The 17801-nt window shown below is 34.7% G+C and overlaps 1 protein-coding gene across 8 annotated transcripts in view; it reads left to right on the forward strand.

Moving 5' to 3' along the window:
- Positions 1–15794, forward strand: part of LOC128245642 (uncharacterized) — a 38343-nt gene extending 22549 nt beyond the window's left edge. For 7 of the 8 annotated variants that reach the window (XM_052963849.1, XM_052963852.1, XM_052963848.1 and 4 more), the window contains exons 3-5: positions 4850–5050; positions 6170–6336; positions 10790–15794. In XM_052963849.1, the coding sequence (XP_052819809.1) occupies positions 4881–5050; positions 6170–6336; positions 10790–12099 (1647 nt within the window). In that variant the 5' untranslated portion in view covers positions 4850–4880 and the 3' untranslated portion in view covers positions 12100–15794. Of the gene's footprint in view, positions 1–3322; positions 3547–4849; positions 5051–6169; positions 6337–10789 lie in introns of those variants that run through there. The other variant, XM_052963854.1, reaches the window with a different exon arrangement.
- Positions 15795–17801: the final 2007 nt, after the last annotated feature.

Below are 17801 nucleotides of genomic sequence, written 5' to 3' on the forward strand. Positions count from 1 at the left end.
TTTCTTGTGCATCATCGTTACGTGCAAAACAATATACTTATCTGTGGCAATTGCAGAGTGGTTGTTAGAACTTCTTTTAATTAATTGGTTCCAGGTTAAATCCTTGGTGAGAACTTTTCAGTTTTGCTTATTTTCTAAAAAAAATACATGAATATAGATGATTTTGAAGCTCTGTTTAATTATTTGTTGCTTTTTGAAGGCTTATCTTATTGTACAATGCTTTCATTTTGTGACATTCTTTGTTTGCTATTTTACTGTTTGCAAGATTTTAAATGTATGACGTCATAAATAAATCATCTAAAAAGAATTTAAAATTGAATAATTTGCTATATATTACAAAATAACAAAGTGATACCTTTACGAAAAAAAAACTCACAAAATTAAAGCAATCTACATTATATGTTTCAAGTCCCTGATCTTAGGGACCCGAAAGTTTTCTCACTTTTTTGCTTATTCTGGATTAAATATTGAAATAGGGAAAAAATAAGCCCCCTTAAAGTATAAAACAATAAACAGTACTTGTTTATAGTGAGGATCCTAGGGTCACCCCAAGATTTGCTCACCTTTTTGGTTATACAGGATTTATATAATGTTAGACTTAGGGGGAAAAAAACAACCTCAAAAGTTAAAACAACCTACAGTACTTGTTTATAGTCCGGATCCTAGGGACCCATAGGGACCCACAGACTTCAAGACCCTGGAAGGCTTATCTTTTGGTTTATTCTGGATTAAATGTTAAAAGGGGGGGGGGATAAAACCCCTCAAATTTAAAAACAACCTACAGCATATGTTTATAGTCCGGATCCTTGGGACCCCAAGACTTCAAGACCTCGGGGAAAGCTTATCTTTATGTTTATTCTGGATTAAATGTTAAAAGTGTGTGTGTGTGGGGACGGAACCCCTCAAATTTTAAAAACAACCTTCAGTAAATGTTTATAAGCTGTGGATCCTAGGGACCCCAAGGTTGACTCACCTTTTTGCTTACTGGATTAAATGTTAAAATTGGGAAAATATAAACCAAATCAAAATTAAAAACAACATACAGTTTTTGTTTAGAGTCCGGATCCTAGGGACCCAAAGACTTCCAGACCCCAGAAAGCTTATCTTTATGTTTATTCCGGATTAAATGTTAATACCTTGTTACTGACATGTTTGTCTTTTATGTTTCCTAACGGTTTTGTAATAAGAAGTTTGTTGGCATAGCACCATGTTATATGTGAAATAAACACTCGGAAGCATGGATGAAACAAACAAGACAGCCATAGACATCTTTGATGCTATCTCAAAGAACCATCTGTTAGTTGTTGTAAATAAATCTTACCTCAAATATTTATTATATCCACAAACATTATAGGCAAAGCTATTACCGGATGGCTTTAGTGAACATTTGATGGCAATAATTTGGCATATATCAGTCTTAAATCATCTCATATTTTCTACAAATCAAGTTTTAATTGACAAGTGTTATTTCATATGTAAACAATTTTTGTATTGAATCTGTATTTATTTGTATTTTGATATAAAACTAAAACATTTGATTGAACTGTTTACGAAATTTGTTTGAATTCATTTTGTGTGTTAGTTATTGAAATAACTATACTATATTTTGTGACATTTTTCTAGTAGAATGTTGATGAAATTATGTACTCTCTAATGCACCAGTCAATTGTAACTACACCCCCCCCCCCCAAAAAAAAATGGGCCATGTTTTTACCTTCCAGGTGGCCCAGCAGTGCCGGGTGAATGCGGTGTTTTTGTCTTCGCACCAAAAATAGCGGGGAATGGGCCTTTCCTTAGGGTTCCTGGGGTGCGGGGGCATTTGGCAGTGATTTTACCTGCAGTTCGTCCCCGCAGGACGGGGATTTTACTATAGATAAGAGTTTTAGTCAGGTTGTAGTACTGCTGGGACTACTGGAAAGTAACAGGCTCCTGAGGGTTAAAAGAGCACATTATATCAGGCTGTGAAGGGGTTAAATTATTATAGATTTGATCAAAATCTTATTAGTATTTAGTTGAAGTAGTTTTAGGTTTCAACTGCCAGGTTTATTAAGTTTGTATGTATTTATAATCATATAATTAACTTGTAAACAAAATAAAGGAAAATTTGATTATCTATAGCACTCAATTCTTAAACAAGCCAAAGAGCAGGGGTGCAACTATAAAAAGGACAGGGTGGAGTACCCTGCTATAATTCATTTTGCCTAAAAAATATATCTGTGTAGAGACATTAAACTCAGGTAGGGATGAAGTCTAAAGTCCAGTCCAAACAGCGTGACATTTCAGTATTCCAGTGTGTGTATACCATGTGATAAATTACGTCATATATGCTACGTCAGAAGGCAACATTTTGCTTAAAATGAAGAATTAAATCAAAGATAACTTTTATTTTACTTCACCATTTTAAATGAAACAAAGGGCAGTCTATGCCGCTTACAAAGCTACACCTTTGTTTTATTACCAGAGTTTGATAAGGTGTTTAATTTCATCAAACACTTCGACAAACCTGTTTTCAATATAATGTTTTGACCTTGCTCCGTCAGACGGCCGTATTGTGAAATGGTTTGTCGAAGTGTTTTAAGAAACTACACTCTCAATCAAACTCTGGTAAAAGACTGAAAGAGGGGCTCTGTACGTGGCGTAGACTGCACTAAGTTTTGTTTAAAATGGTGAAGAAATAGGAAAGTTATCTTTGTTTAAAGTCTTCATTCCCAGCATTTATGACGTAATTTGTCACGTGATATACACACACTGTATTCTGTGATTACATAATTACAACTTTTATTTTTAATAGTAACCAACACTTGAGGAGTTATGCCCCTTTACACTGAAATACACAAGTCGAAGTTCAAGAAGCACAATATAGGTTTACACTTGATAGAATGTAAATGCGAATTATTTTTATTTTATTTTAATGCATATTAATGTTTAAATTATTTAACTTTAATGATTAAAGCAAAAAAGATTATAATTTGTGTACAGATAAAATAATATATTAGCAATATTTTGGCACTTTTTTAACTGGGGAAGTCAAATGAATTTAATATTATAATGCATTAAAAATCAATGAATTTATTTTTTGCTTTCTTCCATTCTTTTTTCGCTCAAATCTTGATGACATTATCATGTTATTCCTATCAGATAGCAATTTGCTCACAAATCTTTCCAAGACAGGTAGATTGAAGTGATAACAAGGTATTAAATGTAAAACTAAGATTTCCCAGATTTTGCTCAGGCAGAATGAAATAACAAATAAGTTTTTTGAGACGTCAGAGATTGAAGGATAGATCGTGCAGTAGATGTTCATGCTGTTTCTATCTTGTTCAGAGAGGTGTCAGGTGCTTTTTCTTTGATATTTCCTATTCTTGAATGGTGCAACAAAGTAATGATTCTTTATATAGGATTTTAATAGTATTTAAGATGATTTGTTTGAGTTTAATGTTTTTGTTTTTGATTAACTCCAACAAGGTGTTTCGATTGTTGCAGTGGAGTTGTTTAACTGTGTTGGAGATATTTTTTCTTATGGATAGTTCATGTTCAAAAAAACAGGTAGCTTTTTTTTAAATGTTGACTATTTGTAAAACAGTTATGTTTTATTTATTATCTTATTATTAAATTTTAAATTATTAAGCCAGTATTGATGGAAACTTATGGTAATTCTTTCAAGCCAACATTTGTTTCTTCAGTGTTTGAAATTATATTTTGTCTAATTCAATGGCAGTATTTTTCGTTTTGTTTTTACACTTTTTTTCAGTAAATACTATCTAGTTTGACATTATTAAACAATATATTTTTTGAAATTGAACTGTCTAAATGTCCACAAAAGAAGACAAGTTTACAGATAACTAATTTTAAAATATAATTGTGGCACATATTGAAGACTCTGGATGCTGAGTGTGCCTCTTACGTCATTTTAATTCGCAGTAATGAAAAAAAAAGTTGTCGATATCACACTTATAGCTTGAAGCCCCGATTATAAATCTAGATATACGTTATTGTTCAAGAGTATCCGTTGAATGTTGACCCACTGTATAGATGCATTAAGCAAATAAAACATAAAACTGTTTCACTATTTGACGTCTGACCGCTTCCCGACAGCCACAGTTATTTACGATCGCAGTCGTTCTTGTTAGAAATGCCGCAGAACTCAATGAGAAACTCATTTGAATTAAGCTTGTATCAATGACTATCTGAATCGGCTATGCGGCTCTAGAACCCTTTTAGAAATTGCGATATCGCGAAAAATATTGACAGAAAAGACGTCGCGAAAATGTGTGACATTTTTAAATAATCGGACTTTTGAACAGGCCTTTCTTTTTTTGGGGGGGGGGGGTTGTCGCCGGATCTTGACCGATTGTGGCCGGGTCTGCACCGATTGAGGTTCCAAAATTTTAGAAGCCCTGTTGAAGAGCCCAATCGGTTCATTCCACATCTGTAACTTTATAGCTGCACTCTCACAGATTGACAGTTTTGACCTTTTTTTTATTGTTTTTGTCTCAGAATCAGCTGATTTTGGTATTGATGTTTTCAATGTAGACATATAAGATAACTCACAATAGAACAGATCTCACTTGTTTCGTAACTGCCAAAAATCTCATTTTTCTTAAAGCATTAGTGGCGCTTTTAGCCATAAAACATATAAAACAATTCTTGAATGTAAATATGAAATAAAAAAATACTGCCCCTGTCAGGGTGTCATTGGTTTCAAGACATTTACGCAAAAATTTGCTCATTCAAAGTAAAAAAACAAAAAAACGTAGAATGTTAGAATGTAGTTTTAAAAATCATTCAAATGCAAAACAAATTACCGAAAATTATGTGCACTTAAATTCCTATCTATTAAATGTTTCAGATGGGACACTAGGTAACAGTGTTGTGTTGCCATGACGGCCGGGGAGGAGGATGTTGTCGAGGTGGCGGGGGAACATGTTACCATGGCAACCCGGCAACTTACCACGCAGACAGAGCTGGTCAACCAGCTTGACCCGGAGCGTGTGTTCGACTACCTGCTGCAACACCGCACACTCGACCAGGAAACTGTTGACACTATCAGGTAATACTATGGTTATCTATGGTTAAGTTCATTAACATTTTAATACATCATGTAAGGGCATCACCAAAGATTCAAAAAAATGTTGCACCTATCTGGCAATTAATAAGGTCATTAGCATTAAAATTTGTGTGAATATAATGTGCTTTGACTTAGAACTATAAAATGGCGCAAGCCCTTGACCAGTAGATGTCTCGTATTAGTTGTCCGATCAGCCGGTCAAGAGTTTCAGTGGATGTACACTTTCCTTTTGTCTGTCTGTTTTTGGTTTGTGTTAGGGTTGTTATTTCTTCATTTGTCTTTGATATAACCTGGCACAGATGTAAGGAACATAAAGGTTACATTTTGTGAACATTGACCATCGTCCCTACCCTGAAGGTCAAGGTCACATTTAAGATTTAATCAATATGGAATGCTGCATATATTTACATAGAGTATAGATGGTTGTGTCCAGGCTGTATCTTTGTCATTCAAGGATGGATTTTGAAATAATATGGCACAAATGTCCAAATAAAGGCAGCATGTCCAATGCAACACACAGGTCCTTAATGCTGGATTTATTGTGCCCAAGTCCAATATCCCTTACTCTTAGTTCATCACTTTCCCACACTTGAAATCAACAATCAATGAGTCATGCATCTATGCTTAAAGTTTATGTTAGCTCTTATTGAATATAGGCATATTCTATTGATCTGATTGCCAAGTCAGGGGCATTCATCACTCACAGTGACAGCTCTGGTTCAAAACGTCTCAATGATATATGTAATAACTTGATGATAGTTTGACTCAATTGAAACTCCATGAGTATATGTTGCCCTTATATGGTAGATGACCCCTATTGATTTGGGGGTCGTTGGGTCATAGTCCAGGTCAATTTCTGTGTGTATATTTTTAAAGCACCTTCACACAGTCTTGCAAATGTTTCAGAGGAAGCAGTGCTCAGTAAGCACAATGTTCAACAAATTTGTCTGATTCAGGCTTTTTCAGTTCCACCTTAACAAACAGGCAGAAATCACCTTCCACAGCTTCATGAGGACAGTAAAATAGTTATTTTAATAATTTATTAGTTTAATGTAACCATATCATTTAATTGAATATTTCAAAAAATCTAAATATTTTAAGGACTGAGGAGAAGCTTGCAGACCGAAACATCATGCTCCTGAGTCACTTGGAGTTGCTAGGCAACCCAGCAGTGGAACTTCTTATCAACGCCCTGCGCCAATCCGGACAACTACATCTAGCCAGCACACTCGATGTCGAGCACAGGATTAAACCTGTCATTGGGAAAGGTGGGTTCAGTGTTGTAACTGGCTTTACTGGCAAATTTGGTTAATTGATTGAATCAAAATCCTTTAAGCAATCTGTTTTAATTTAGAGTTATTGTCATAGCATTGGATTGGTCCCCATTGACAACAGCAGCAGTGTCATGCAAACACTCTTACCTTTGGCGTAAATTAAAATGTTGAAGATTTTCCAATGAAATTTGGTACTCATGTCGCCTATGGCAATAAGGCTATGTGTAGCAAAGCTTATTCAAGATATTCCCATGGAATTTGGTACTCATGTTGCCTTTGGCTATAAGGCTATGTGTAGCAAGGCTTAATCAAGATATTCCCATGGAACTTGGTACTCAAGTTGCCAACGGCAATAAGACTATGTGAAGCAAGCCTTATTCAAGATATTCCCATTGAACTTGGTACTCATGTTGGCAATGGCAATACGACTGTGTGTAGCAAGGCTTATTCAAGATATTCCCATTGAACTTGGTACTCATGTTGGCAATGGCAATGCAACTATGTGTAGCAAGGCTTATTTGAGATATTACCATGGAACTTGGTACTCATGTTGGCAATGGCAATGCAACTATGTGTAGCAAGGCTTATTTGAGATATTACCATGGAACTTGGTACTCATGTTGGCAATGGCAATGCAACTTTGTGTAGCAAGGCTTATTTGAGATATTACCATGGAATTTGGTACTCATGTTGGCAATGGCAATGCAACTATGTGAAGCAAGGCTTTTTTGTAGGGATGCAAACGAATATTCGAATATTCGAATATTCGATCAAACGTTTGGTATTCGAATGGCAAAATCGGTATTCGAATATTCGAAAAAAAAGTTGAATAAATAAAATAAAAAAACCTTTGACCTACAAGGCTGCAATTGTGTATTTAGTTCTTTTGTCATGTTTTTACAATGATTGGCCCCTAATGCCAGAGGTGTGAATGTGATGACAACACACTAAACACGCGTCATATGTCATTTAGGGACATATCGCCGGGTACTTTAAAAAGTCCCCGTAATTTTACAACCTGCTATTGGACAAGTGACACCAATGCCTTTGCCAATTAAGGATTTAAGGAAACGGCCTTCACACTAATGTGCTGTCTTGGTTGCAGATTAAGCTATGCAACATTGCTCAAATTGCCGTGATACTATGTATGGCATTTGCTACAATAATGCAGATGTATGTGCTGTTAAATGCTTTCCATGTTTCGATGCACTGTTCTTGCTTTGAAATGTTACTGTATAGTATAGCGTTTTAGGATATATTGCCTCTATTGATGTAGAAGAATCAAATTCATAAATGTTTCGTTTTATCATTTTACTAGTTCCCGAGTTGGTTTGGTATATAAGGTAGAGGTCTATCCCAGAACGAGACTGCTCATCCTACGGAAAGACCGTCCTTTGGCTCATTACGCCATATGATTAGGAATCCATCTAATTTCACATTGTTTCACAATATGAAGGCAGCGGAATTATTCGATTTTGATTTTCGATTGTTCATAATGAATTACCGTTTTCTATATAAAAATGGGGAATTTCAGAGGCTCATATGGGGAAATCAGGGTCCGCCGCGCGTAGTTGCTACGACAAAGAAGGATCAAAATGAATTGGCTATTACTTAAGCGAATGATAATAATAGTTTAATACAACTTCGAAAAGATGTATTTTGGTTATCGAATATTCGAATATTCGATCGAAAGAATTACCGAATATTCGAATATCAATTTTGCCATTCGTTTGCATCCCTACTTTTTTGAGATATATCCATGGAACTTGGAACTCATGTTGGCAATGGCAATGCAACTATGTGTAGCAAGGCTTATTTGAGATAATACCATGGAACTTGGTACTCATGTTGGCAATGGCAATACGACTGTGTGTAGCAAGGCTTATTCAAGATATTCCCATTGAACTTGGTACTCATGTTGGCAATGGCAATGCAACTATGTGTAGCAAGGCTTATTTGAGATATTCCCATTGAACTTGGTACTCATGTTGCTTATGGCAATAAGACTATGTGAAGCAAGGCTTGTTCAAGATATTCACATTGAACTTGGTACTCATGTTTCCAACGGCAATAAGACTATGTAAAGCAAGGCTTATTTAAGATATTCCCATTGAACTTGGTACTCACATTGCCAATGGCAATACGACTATGTGTAGCAAGGCTAATTCGAGATATTACCATGGAACTTGGTACTCATGTTAGCAATGGTAATATGACTATGTGTAGCAAGGATTATTCAAGATATTTCAATGGAACTTGGTACTTGTGTTGCCAATGGCAATAAGGCTATGTGTAGCAAGGCTTATTCAAGATATTACCATGGAACTTGGTACTCATGTTGGCAATGGTAATATGACTATGTGTAGCAAGGATAATTCAAGATATTACCATGGAACTTGGTACTCATGTTAGCAATGGCAATATGACTATGTGTAGCATGTCTTATTCAAGATATTACCATGGAACTTGGTACTCATGTTGGCAATGGCAATATGACTATGTGTAGCATGTCTTATTCAAGATATTACCATGGAACTTGGTACTCATGTTAGCAATGGTAATATGACTATGTGTAGCAAGGATTATTTGAGATATTACCGTGGAACTTGGTACTCATGTTGGCAATGGTAATATGACTATGTGTAGCAAGGATTATTCAAGATATTACCATGGAACTTGGTACTCATGTTAGCAATGGTAATATGACTATGTGTAGCAAGGATTATTTGAGATATTACCATGGAACTTGGTACTCATGTTGGCAATGGTAATATGACTATGTGTAGCAAGGATTATTCAAGATATTACCATGGAACTTGGTACTCATGTTGGCAATGGCAATGCAACTATGTGTAGCAAGGATTATTCAAGATATTACCATGGAACTTGGTACTCATGTTGGCAATGGCAATGCAACTATGTGTAGCAAGGATTATTCAAGATATTACCATGGAACTTGGTACTCATGTTGGCAATGGCAATGCAACTATGTGTAGCAAGGATTATTCAAGATATTACCATGGAACTTGGTACTCATGTTGGCAATGGTAATATGACTATGTGTAGCAAGGCTTGTTCAAGATATTACCATGGAACTTGGTACTCATGTTGGCAATGGCAATATGACTATGTGTAGCAAGGCTTATTTGAGATATTACCATGGAACTTGGTACTCATGTTGGCAATGGCAATATGACTATGTGTAGCAAGGCTTATTTGAGATATTACCATGGAACTTGGTACTCATGTTGGCAATGGCAATATGACTATGTGTAGCAAGGATTATTCAAGATATTACCATGGAACTTGGTACTCATGTTGGCAATGGTTATATGACTATGTGTAGCATGACTATGTGTAGCAAGGCCTATTCAAGATAATCCCATGGAACTTGGTACTCGTGTAGAAAAATACAGAGTTTATACAATGACAGTGGGAAGGGTAACAACATCGATATATTTGTAAACAACAGCAGTTTATGTGTAATCAGAAGCAGTGAGAGGGGTAACAATGGCATAGTAGGGTATTGACAGTCAACAATGGTGTATGAATTATCAATAGAATACAGATAATAAACTTCATTGTTCATTGTACATATTCAAAATAATTAAGGTTTTGCGACAGGCATATAAATCAAAATCTGAAAATCAGACATGGAATTTAAAAATTCTTGAAATTGGGTCTTATTGAAACCCCTGACTCATGTTGCTATTGCCAATACTTCTATGTGTAGTAGGACCCATGTGGGTAAAATGATTTTGGCATGAAACTCTGGCTGATGTAGAAAAATACAGATAAGCATTGCCATTAGCCTTTGCTTGTTTTGTTTGTCAATAGTTTGCCCATTATTTCTTTTTCATCTTGCATTCAGCATTGAAATTATCATTCAGTCTGATCAGCTTCTGGATTATAAAAGGCAATGTTGTCCATTAAGTTCAGTCTGTAGTGTTAGCGTTTAAAAAAGATTTCTGTGTAGTTTATCCATAATCTTGTTTGTTGATTTGTGGAGAAAAAGATTCTTTCCAGCCTTAAAGTTTATACAGGAGTATGGTTTGTTGTGGAAAACTATGACGCACAGACACATTGATTAAAATGGCCATAGGCATTTAAATGACAATTTTGCTAAAAAAAAATTGAATGTACTTCGAATTTGATAATTTATTTAAAGATTTGATCAATAAACGATGTTGAGAAACAAAATCTTCACATGTTGGACTGTATTTTACAGTTTATTGACCATTTACCAAAGCAATCATTGAAAGTTGTTGAGAAAATTTGGTGGATGTTTTGTAGTTAATCTATAGGATAACGCAACCATGCGTTTCATTTAATTACAAGATGTAATCCTATTACTGTTAATGGTTAATTCACAGCTGATAACTGTTCAATTGATAATTGTCATTAAATGTATGTTTAATTGGACACTGATTGTTTTTCCTCCCTTCAGGTTACTGGGAGAAGCAGCGTTACAAGGGGCAGATAACTGTCTCATTCCAGCTCGTCGCTGCCAAGGTGATGGTGCGCAAGGATTCCGACGAGGACAAATCACCGAAAATTGTCGACATCAACGCCATGTTGACACCCTTCAAAGTAAAACATTCCTATGAGAACATGACATTGATTGAGGATGATGAGAATGGTCCAAAGGCGAGAAAGATTTTAGAATACTCTTACGAAGAAGATCCAGAAGACAAATCATGCTGTTGGTGCTGTATTCCATTTTTCTGTTGTTCGTCAAGGTCAAAAAAGAAACATAAGAGTTCAGTTAAAAGTGCTGTTGTGACTGTGATGGATTCTTCTCAACAAAATCATGGTGCTGAGGTGCAAAGAAGTAGTTCCGTGAAATCACTGAGTTTGTACGATGTTATGGTATCCTTGCCTTCACAGCCGTCTTCCCCAATTAAAAGTGGATCTACTTTTTTCAAAACGCGTAAATTGTCTCCAATGGTTGAGGTTAGTTCGGATTTAGAAAGCCCATCTAGTAAGTCTGACTCAAGTGTGTCTTTTGTAAATGCTCAGCAAACTGATGCTCTAAATGATATCAATGATAAAGAGGAACCAAATGTTGAAATCAGTGTTAGAAGTGACGAAGTCAGTTTTAAAAGTACTAAGTCAGAAAAAGTTGAGAAATCCAAAGGTAAAAAAGGTGGGAAGAAAAAGTCAAAAAGTGATTCTACTCTCGAAACAAAAAATAATTTAAATGGTAAGGTTGCTTACTGTAAGCCTTCGAAAAAGGATAAGTTTGACAACATTAAATTCGACAATAAGGAAAACACAGACCCATGTATCTGGGATCTACATAAGAATGGAGTTAGTAACGGCAAAAAGGCAAACAAATCATCTCCACCCAAGACCTTAGACACAACCCCCACAAGTGCAATGAAGCGTTCAGAAACTTATGAGCTTGTGGAACGGTGGAAAAGTGAAGGCAGGGGCTATCAGACTGCTCGAGACCAGTTCTTTTCTTTCTTTGATACTAATGTTCAGGGGCGAATAATTCGCTACTTTGAACAAGAAAGGAAAACATTAGTATTACAAGTGAATTTGGACGATAAAATGGTCGTGTGTACAATCAGTATGACAACTCGAGAAGTGAAGAAATTACGTGAGGATTACGAGATGGGAGTTTTGCATGAGGATCTAGTTCGATGTGTTCGTCCTCAAGACATTGTCGACAAATTGGAATGTTGTGCAATCCACTTACGAACTGTGATCGATGACGATGATTTTACGCTGTCCTTCCAGGAGTTGGCCTAGGGGTGTGCTTAATTTTATGTGAGAGGATATAAATAACCAGAAGTGTGCTTGATTTTTGTGGCATTATATAATTAGAGATATGCTTGATTCACAACACAGGGCTTAATCAGCAGTGTGCTTGATTTACAATACTGGGTATTACTGTGTTATTCTCAGTAAATATACATCTACTGCATCTAGGTATTAAACAGATAACATCTTTAAAAACATTTTTTTCTGTGAGTTGACTTGTTGACCAGGCCCAAATTTCCCGAAACTTCTGAAGCTTAACAGGCTTAAGTCTCTTATTTCAATTAGCGAAAATATGTATACTAATAATGGATTGTAATAAATGAAAAATGGTTTCTTCTAACTAGCATACAGATTTTTTTTATATAATTTATAAAAACTCCTAAAGAAGTAAATATAACGCATATTATAGAACAACAAAAATAGTGAGTTTAGCTTAATCCTGTTATAAAGGAGTTTCGAGAAATTGGGGCCTGTAGATTGGTTAAAGATGAAAAACAGCTTAAATTACACTAAAAGAGTATTAAAACATTTTGTATTTGCAAGATCATGAAGTCTACAGGACACTTCATTTGCATGTCTATTTCTAGAAATGACAATTACCATATTGAAATGAACAGTGTGTTATATCAGCCGGTGGTGTTGCTTTTGCCTTTTTGCGGAAAAAAGTGTTTTTTCCTGTCAATCATAGTGCCAACAATGCTTACACATATTCTATACTAAATGGTCAAGAATACAACTATTGAACTAATTTTATTCTATGTCCATATTTGAAGACTTGCCCAGAGTAATACAAGGTGATTTTAGTCAATGATGGAGTAAGTTGAATTTTTTTTATTGCTCTTCATACTCTCAAATTTTATTTCATATTTTCGGATATAATGAAACAGATATTGTCTTTTAATTTGTGCAATTTTACTGTGTGTTTCGCAAACCTTATTGTGTTATTGTAGATAATTTCAGGTATATTGCAAGTATTTCACTCTTATCGAGTATTTGTTTTATTGAACATTTATATATATATATATATGTATTCTGCCTTACATGCTTGAAACCTCTGAATGGTTGCATACGGTTTTATTCCATTTTTGTGTGAAGAATGGTAGACAAATATGGCTTACCTTGTCAGGCACTGTTGTCTGTGGCAGTATCACAATTTCATGACTTTTGAACAATTTTGTGTAAAGTCCTCAAACTTGGCTTTGCACATTGCTTATGGTTCTATTTGGGTCGAAGGTCAATGTCATAGTGACCTTTACTACAATCATTTCATTAGGTCAAAGGTCATAATGACTAAAGTTTATGAACTCTCCCAACAGGTGACACATCAAATTTGCAGAAGTCTTGTTTTGATAAAATAATTTTTAAACTTTTTTGATAAATCTTTCTATTTGGCATTACTCAGAAAATGTCAAAATCATAGTTCAAGGTCATGCAGATTACAAATTATAGAGTATAGCTTATTGTTTTTATGATGAAAAAGTTTTATTTTATTAGGAGATATTACTATTATCAGATTTATGAACATTACTTTTTCAGGTTTTTAACCATGGTATTTTTATCTTGCACTCTCAAGACTTTGTCCATGTCATTCAAAGTTTATTTGTAGAAAGTCCCTAGCCCAAAAAACGTATTCAGTTTCATTTATTTTTTACATTAATGGATTTTTAATGGCTGTTAACCATTTTTTGTAATTTTTACTTCACTTCTTTAATTTTTTGCTGATGTTTATTTTTATTCAGTTTCTTTATTTTAGTTTGCTTTTATTATTTCCGTGTTCGTTTAAAACTTTACTGTCATTCTGTGAATGGCCATTTTATTTTGCAGGAAATTTTATCAAGTGCAATTCACAGAAAAAATACATGTGTATGTTGTTTGCATATCGTTGTCAAAGCTCTGTGTTTTTTCCTACATTTTGGGGTGAGGGTCAGGGCCTTTCTGATCCTCTAAAATGTATCGTATTATGACTGAAAATTGGAATTCCACTTTTGCCTAGAAATGAACAAGAATGTTTTCAAAAAATTAAGAAAATAATAGAAATGATGCAATGTATTTCTGGTTGACCATTGTCTTGTGGAATAATTATATTTTTTCCGAAGAGAAAATCGGGAATTCCACTGTCAAATGTGTGAAAAAGAAGTTAATGTTTTAGCATTGTGAAATGCACTGCATTATGGACACAAATTCACTTAAAACACTGAAGCTTCAAATGCTACACCTATCATATAGCTTGAAACTGGCAATCAGCTCATAAAATGAAAGTGATTGTGTGTGTATTTGTGAATTATGCCTACCGTACATGTTCGTATTTCTTACATATTGACAATATTTGTTGATATTTGTTAATTTGCGGTGTATGATAGAGATTTATTTCACTAAGTGAACACAGACAGAAATGTTTTCACTCATGGCTGTGCCACTCATGAAAATATTATTTCTGTGTTCATGAAGGAAATAAATTTTGATCTTAACTAATTTATTAAGCAACAATGGAACCAAAACTTATAAGAGCAGTGAAAATATCACATTTTTTTATTTTATTTTACAGTGAATATAACAGCAGCAAAAATAACATCATATTTCATCAAAAAACTTAAAAACTTATCATGCAGAACTGATTTGATGCTAAATGAGTTTAGGACCACCCTCGATGTTTATCTTCTTTGTTTAACAAAGTAGTATATTGAATCCAAGTCCACATATACCGTGATTATTCTATTCATGGGGCAGGCGTTTATTAGAATTGTACCCAAGTTCAAAGTAGGAGATGGGCAATAATTAGAGACAATTGCTTTTAACCAAGATGAAAATCAGTCATTATAATATTTGGACGTAAAGACAAAAAAAGTGAAGTAAGATCATCAAGCTGAAATCAGGAAATTATTGTTAGAGTTATGCTTTTAAAAAAATATTTTTTTGGGGGGGGGGGGGGTTTAAAGGAGGCAATTTTTTTGCAAGATTTTGACCCAAAAATGGCCGTTTTCAGGCCAAAAACTGGGGGGGGGGGGATTAATAGAATAATTACGGTATTTGTTTGTCGGGTTTGGTTATCATGTGACAAGTGAATATCACAATTGGTGTAACAATTATAAATATGGTTCAATGTCGTGTTCTTATAAGTATTTCATACAAATTGATGAAATTAATACTTATGAACCATTGATGAAAAAAATGTGGAAATTTCAAAAACTTTTGACTCCTCAGAAGTAAATTTGACATTATTTATGCATTGGCAGCTTTTATGGAGTTAATATTATATTTGAATTATAATTTCTTAAATGAATTAGAACCATGTAGCACTAGAAGTTTTGATTCAGGCAAGTTGAAAAGCCAACCTAGGTCAATAAGAATTGTGCACTGAATATTAGTACGAGGTACATGTAAATTTTCAGATATTATTCAAGTTTTGTACTTACCGGTAGTATTTCCGAGAGGTTATTGTTAATTTTCTGGATGTTTATGTACATGTTTGAAGTGTTGTGTAATAAGTGTGCTAATGAAGTATTTCGTGATTATCTGCAATGTTTTGTACACTAACTGAGTTGCATATATATGTTACATGTATATATATTCTTACTGATATACATGTATTGCATTTGAAATGTATGTTTTTGAACATTTTGCATAACTATGATGGCAATGAAACTAAAAATATTGTAAAACATGAGAAATAAATATTTTCTTCATTCACTGTTTGTTTATTATTCATTTTCTGATTACCAAAAAAATAATATTTTAAGGAATGTGACCCACATATAAGCTAGTTCTATCATAGTCCCATTGACGTTAATGTTAAATTTTGGTGCCTAGTGACCTGATGTAAATTTGGTATAATTTGAATTGTATTTGCACGCCGATAAATAATATATGAAAAAAATGACCCAAGGCACATCATAGATAATGTATTACATTTTTTTTTTATTCTTTATTTCAACTAAATAGAACATAAAATGACCATGTTTTCAAACTTTGAAGGTCATGAAAATTGTGTTATAATATTATCTGTCATGTTTTTACAATGTTTATATAAAATCCTATTTGATACCAAAATAAACGTCAGTATGCATCCAAACATCTCACATTTGTGGGTGAAACTTCCTAACTTGTGCTCAAATGTATATTGATCCCAAAATAGGTTATCTGACCTTTAACCCTTAAGATTGAGCTTGACCTTGACCTTGCTTTCTACATTATCTTTGATGGTGAGCAATTGAATCCAGTTATTTTTAAGCCTTCAATGACTTAAGGTATTCAACAAACAGTAGATGCATGACTATCTTTTCAGTAAAACTTTGTGCCAAATTCTTTTGTTTTGTAGTTATAAGAAATTACCTGATCCCAATGAATAATAGTTACTGTGGTTGGATTGAAAATGGAGCGATGCTTAATCATTCCACTTAATCATTCCATTGACTAATCATGATGAATCTACATCTGATTATTTTTTTAAAAACTACCTAACTGATCATCAGCAAGTTATTCAGTATTGTGAAGATATATTAAATTGATAAAACATGAGCAATGAATCTGCCCATTTTCTGGTGGTTAACTTTTAAGTTATTTCTTCTTTTCAACTGATTACAGAAATAAAACTGGCTGTCTGACTTTTAGTCCATATAAATGGCTGCCTTAGTGGGTTTTTTTACAATTTTTTGCTGTTTTATAGGGGAACCACAAAACATCCAAATATTGAAAACAGTTTTCCAGAAGGCTCCACATGCATTATTGTGGCTTTATAACTTTGTCAATGACCCTGAATTTGTTAACACCTTTCAGTGTCAGTGACCTTGAACCCATGTACACCTTGCAGTGTCAGTGACCTTGAACCCATGTACACCTTAAAGTGTCAGTGACCTTGAACCCATGTTGACCTTACAGTGTCAGTGACCTTGAACCCATGTACACCTTAAAGTGTCAGTGACCTTGAACCCATGTACACCTTAAAGTGTCAGTGATCTTGAACCCATGTACACCTTACAGTGTCAGTGACCTTGAACCCATTTACACCTTTCAGTGTCAGTGACCTTGAACCCATGTACACCTTTCAGTGTCAGTGACCTTGAACCCATGAACACCTTTCAGTGTCAGTGACCTTGAACCAATGTACAGCTTACAGTGTCAATGACATTGAACCCATGTACTACTGAAGTGAACCTTTTCATAGCTTACAGTGTCAGTGACCTTGAACCTGTTGACTCCTTTAAATGATGTTTAAATCTTTGACTCCATAAAGTATCAATGACCTTAAACCCTTTGACTGCTTACAGTGTCTTTGACCCCGAATCTGTTGACCTCTTACAGTATCAGTGGCCTTGAACCTTTCACTCCTTAGAGTTACATTTAACCCTTGGACTCTTTTAAGTGCTAATTGACCACCCGCTCCAAACAGTGCCAGTGACCGTGAACCACTTACAGTGTCAGTGACCTTGCACTCTGTAAAGTGGTTGTCCTTTCAGTGTCAATAACCTTGAGCCCTTTTACCCCTTATAGTGCCAGTGAACTTTATCTTTGTGCTCCTAACAGTGTCAGTGACCTTGAACCCTTTGACTCCATATAGTGACAGTAGCCTAGAACTTTTTGACCCCTTACAGTGTGATTGACCTTAAATGCTTGGACCCCTGACAGAATGATGAGATGATGAGGTTAATATACCGAAACCTTGACCTTTAGCCATTACTCTATGGAGTGTGACC

This window comes from Mya arenaria, chromosome 9 (genome assembly GCF_026914265.1).
Source record: "Mya arenaria isolate MELC-2E11 chromosome 9, ASM2691426v1".
Lineage (NCBI taxonomy): Eukaryota > Metazoa > Mollusca > Bivalvia > Myida > Myidae > Mya > Mya arenaria.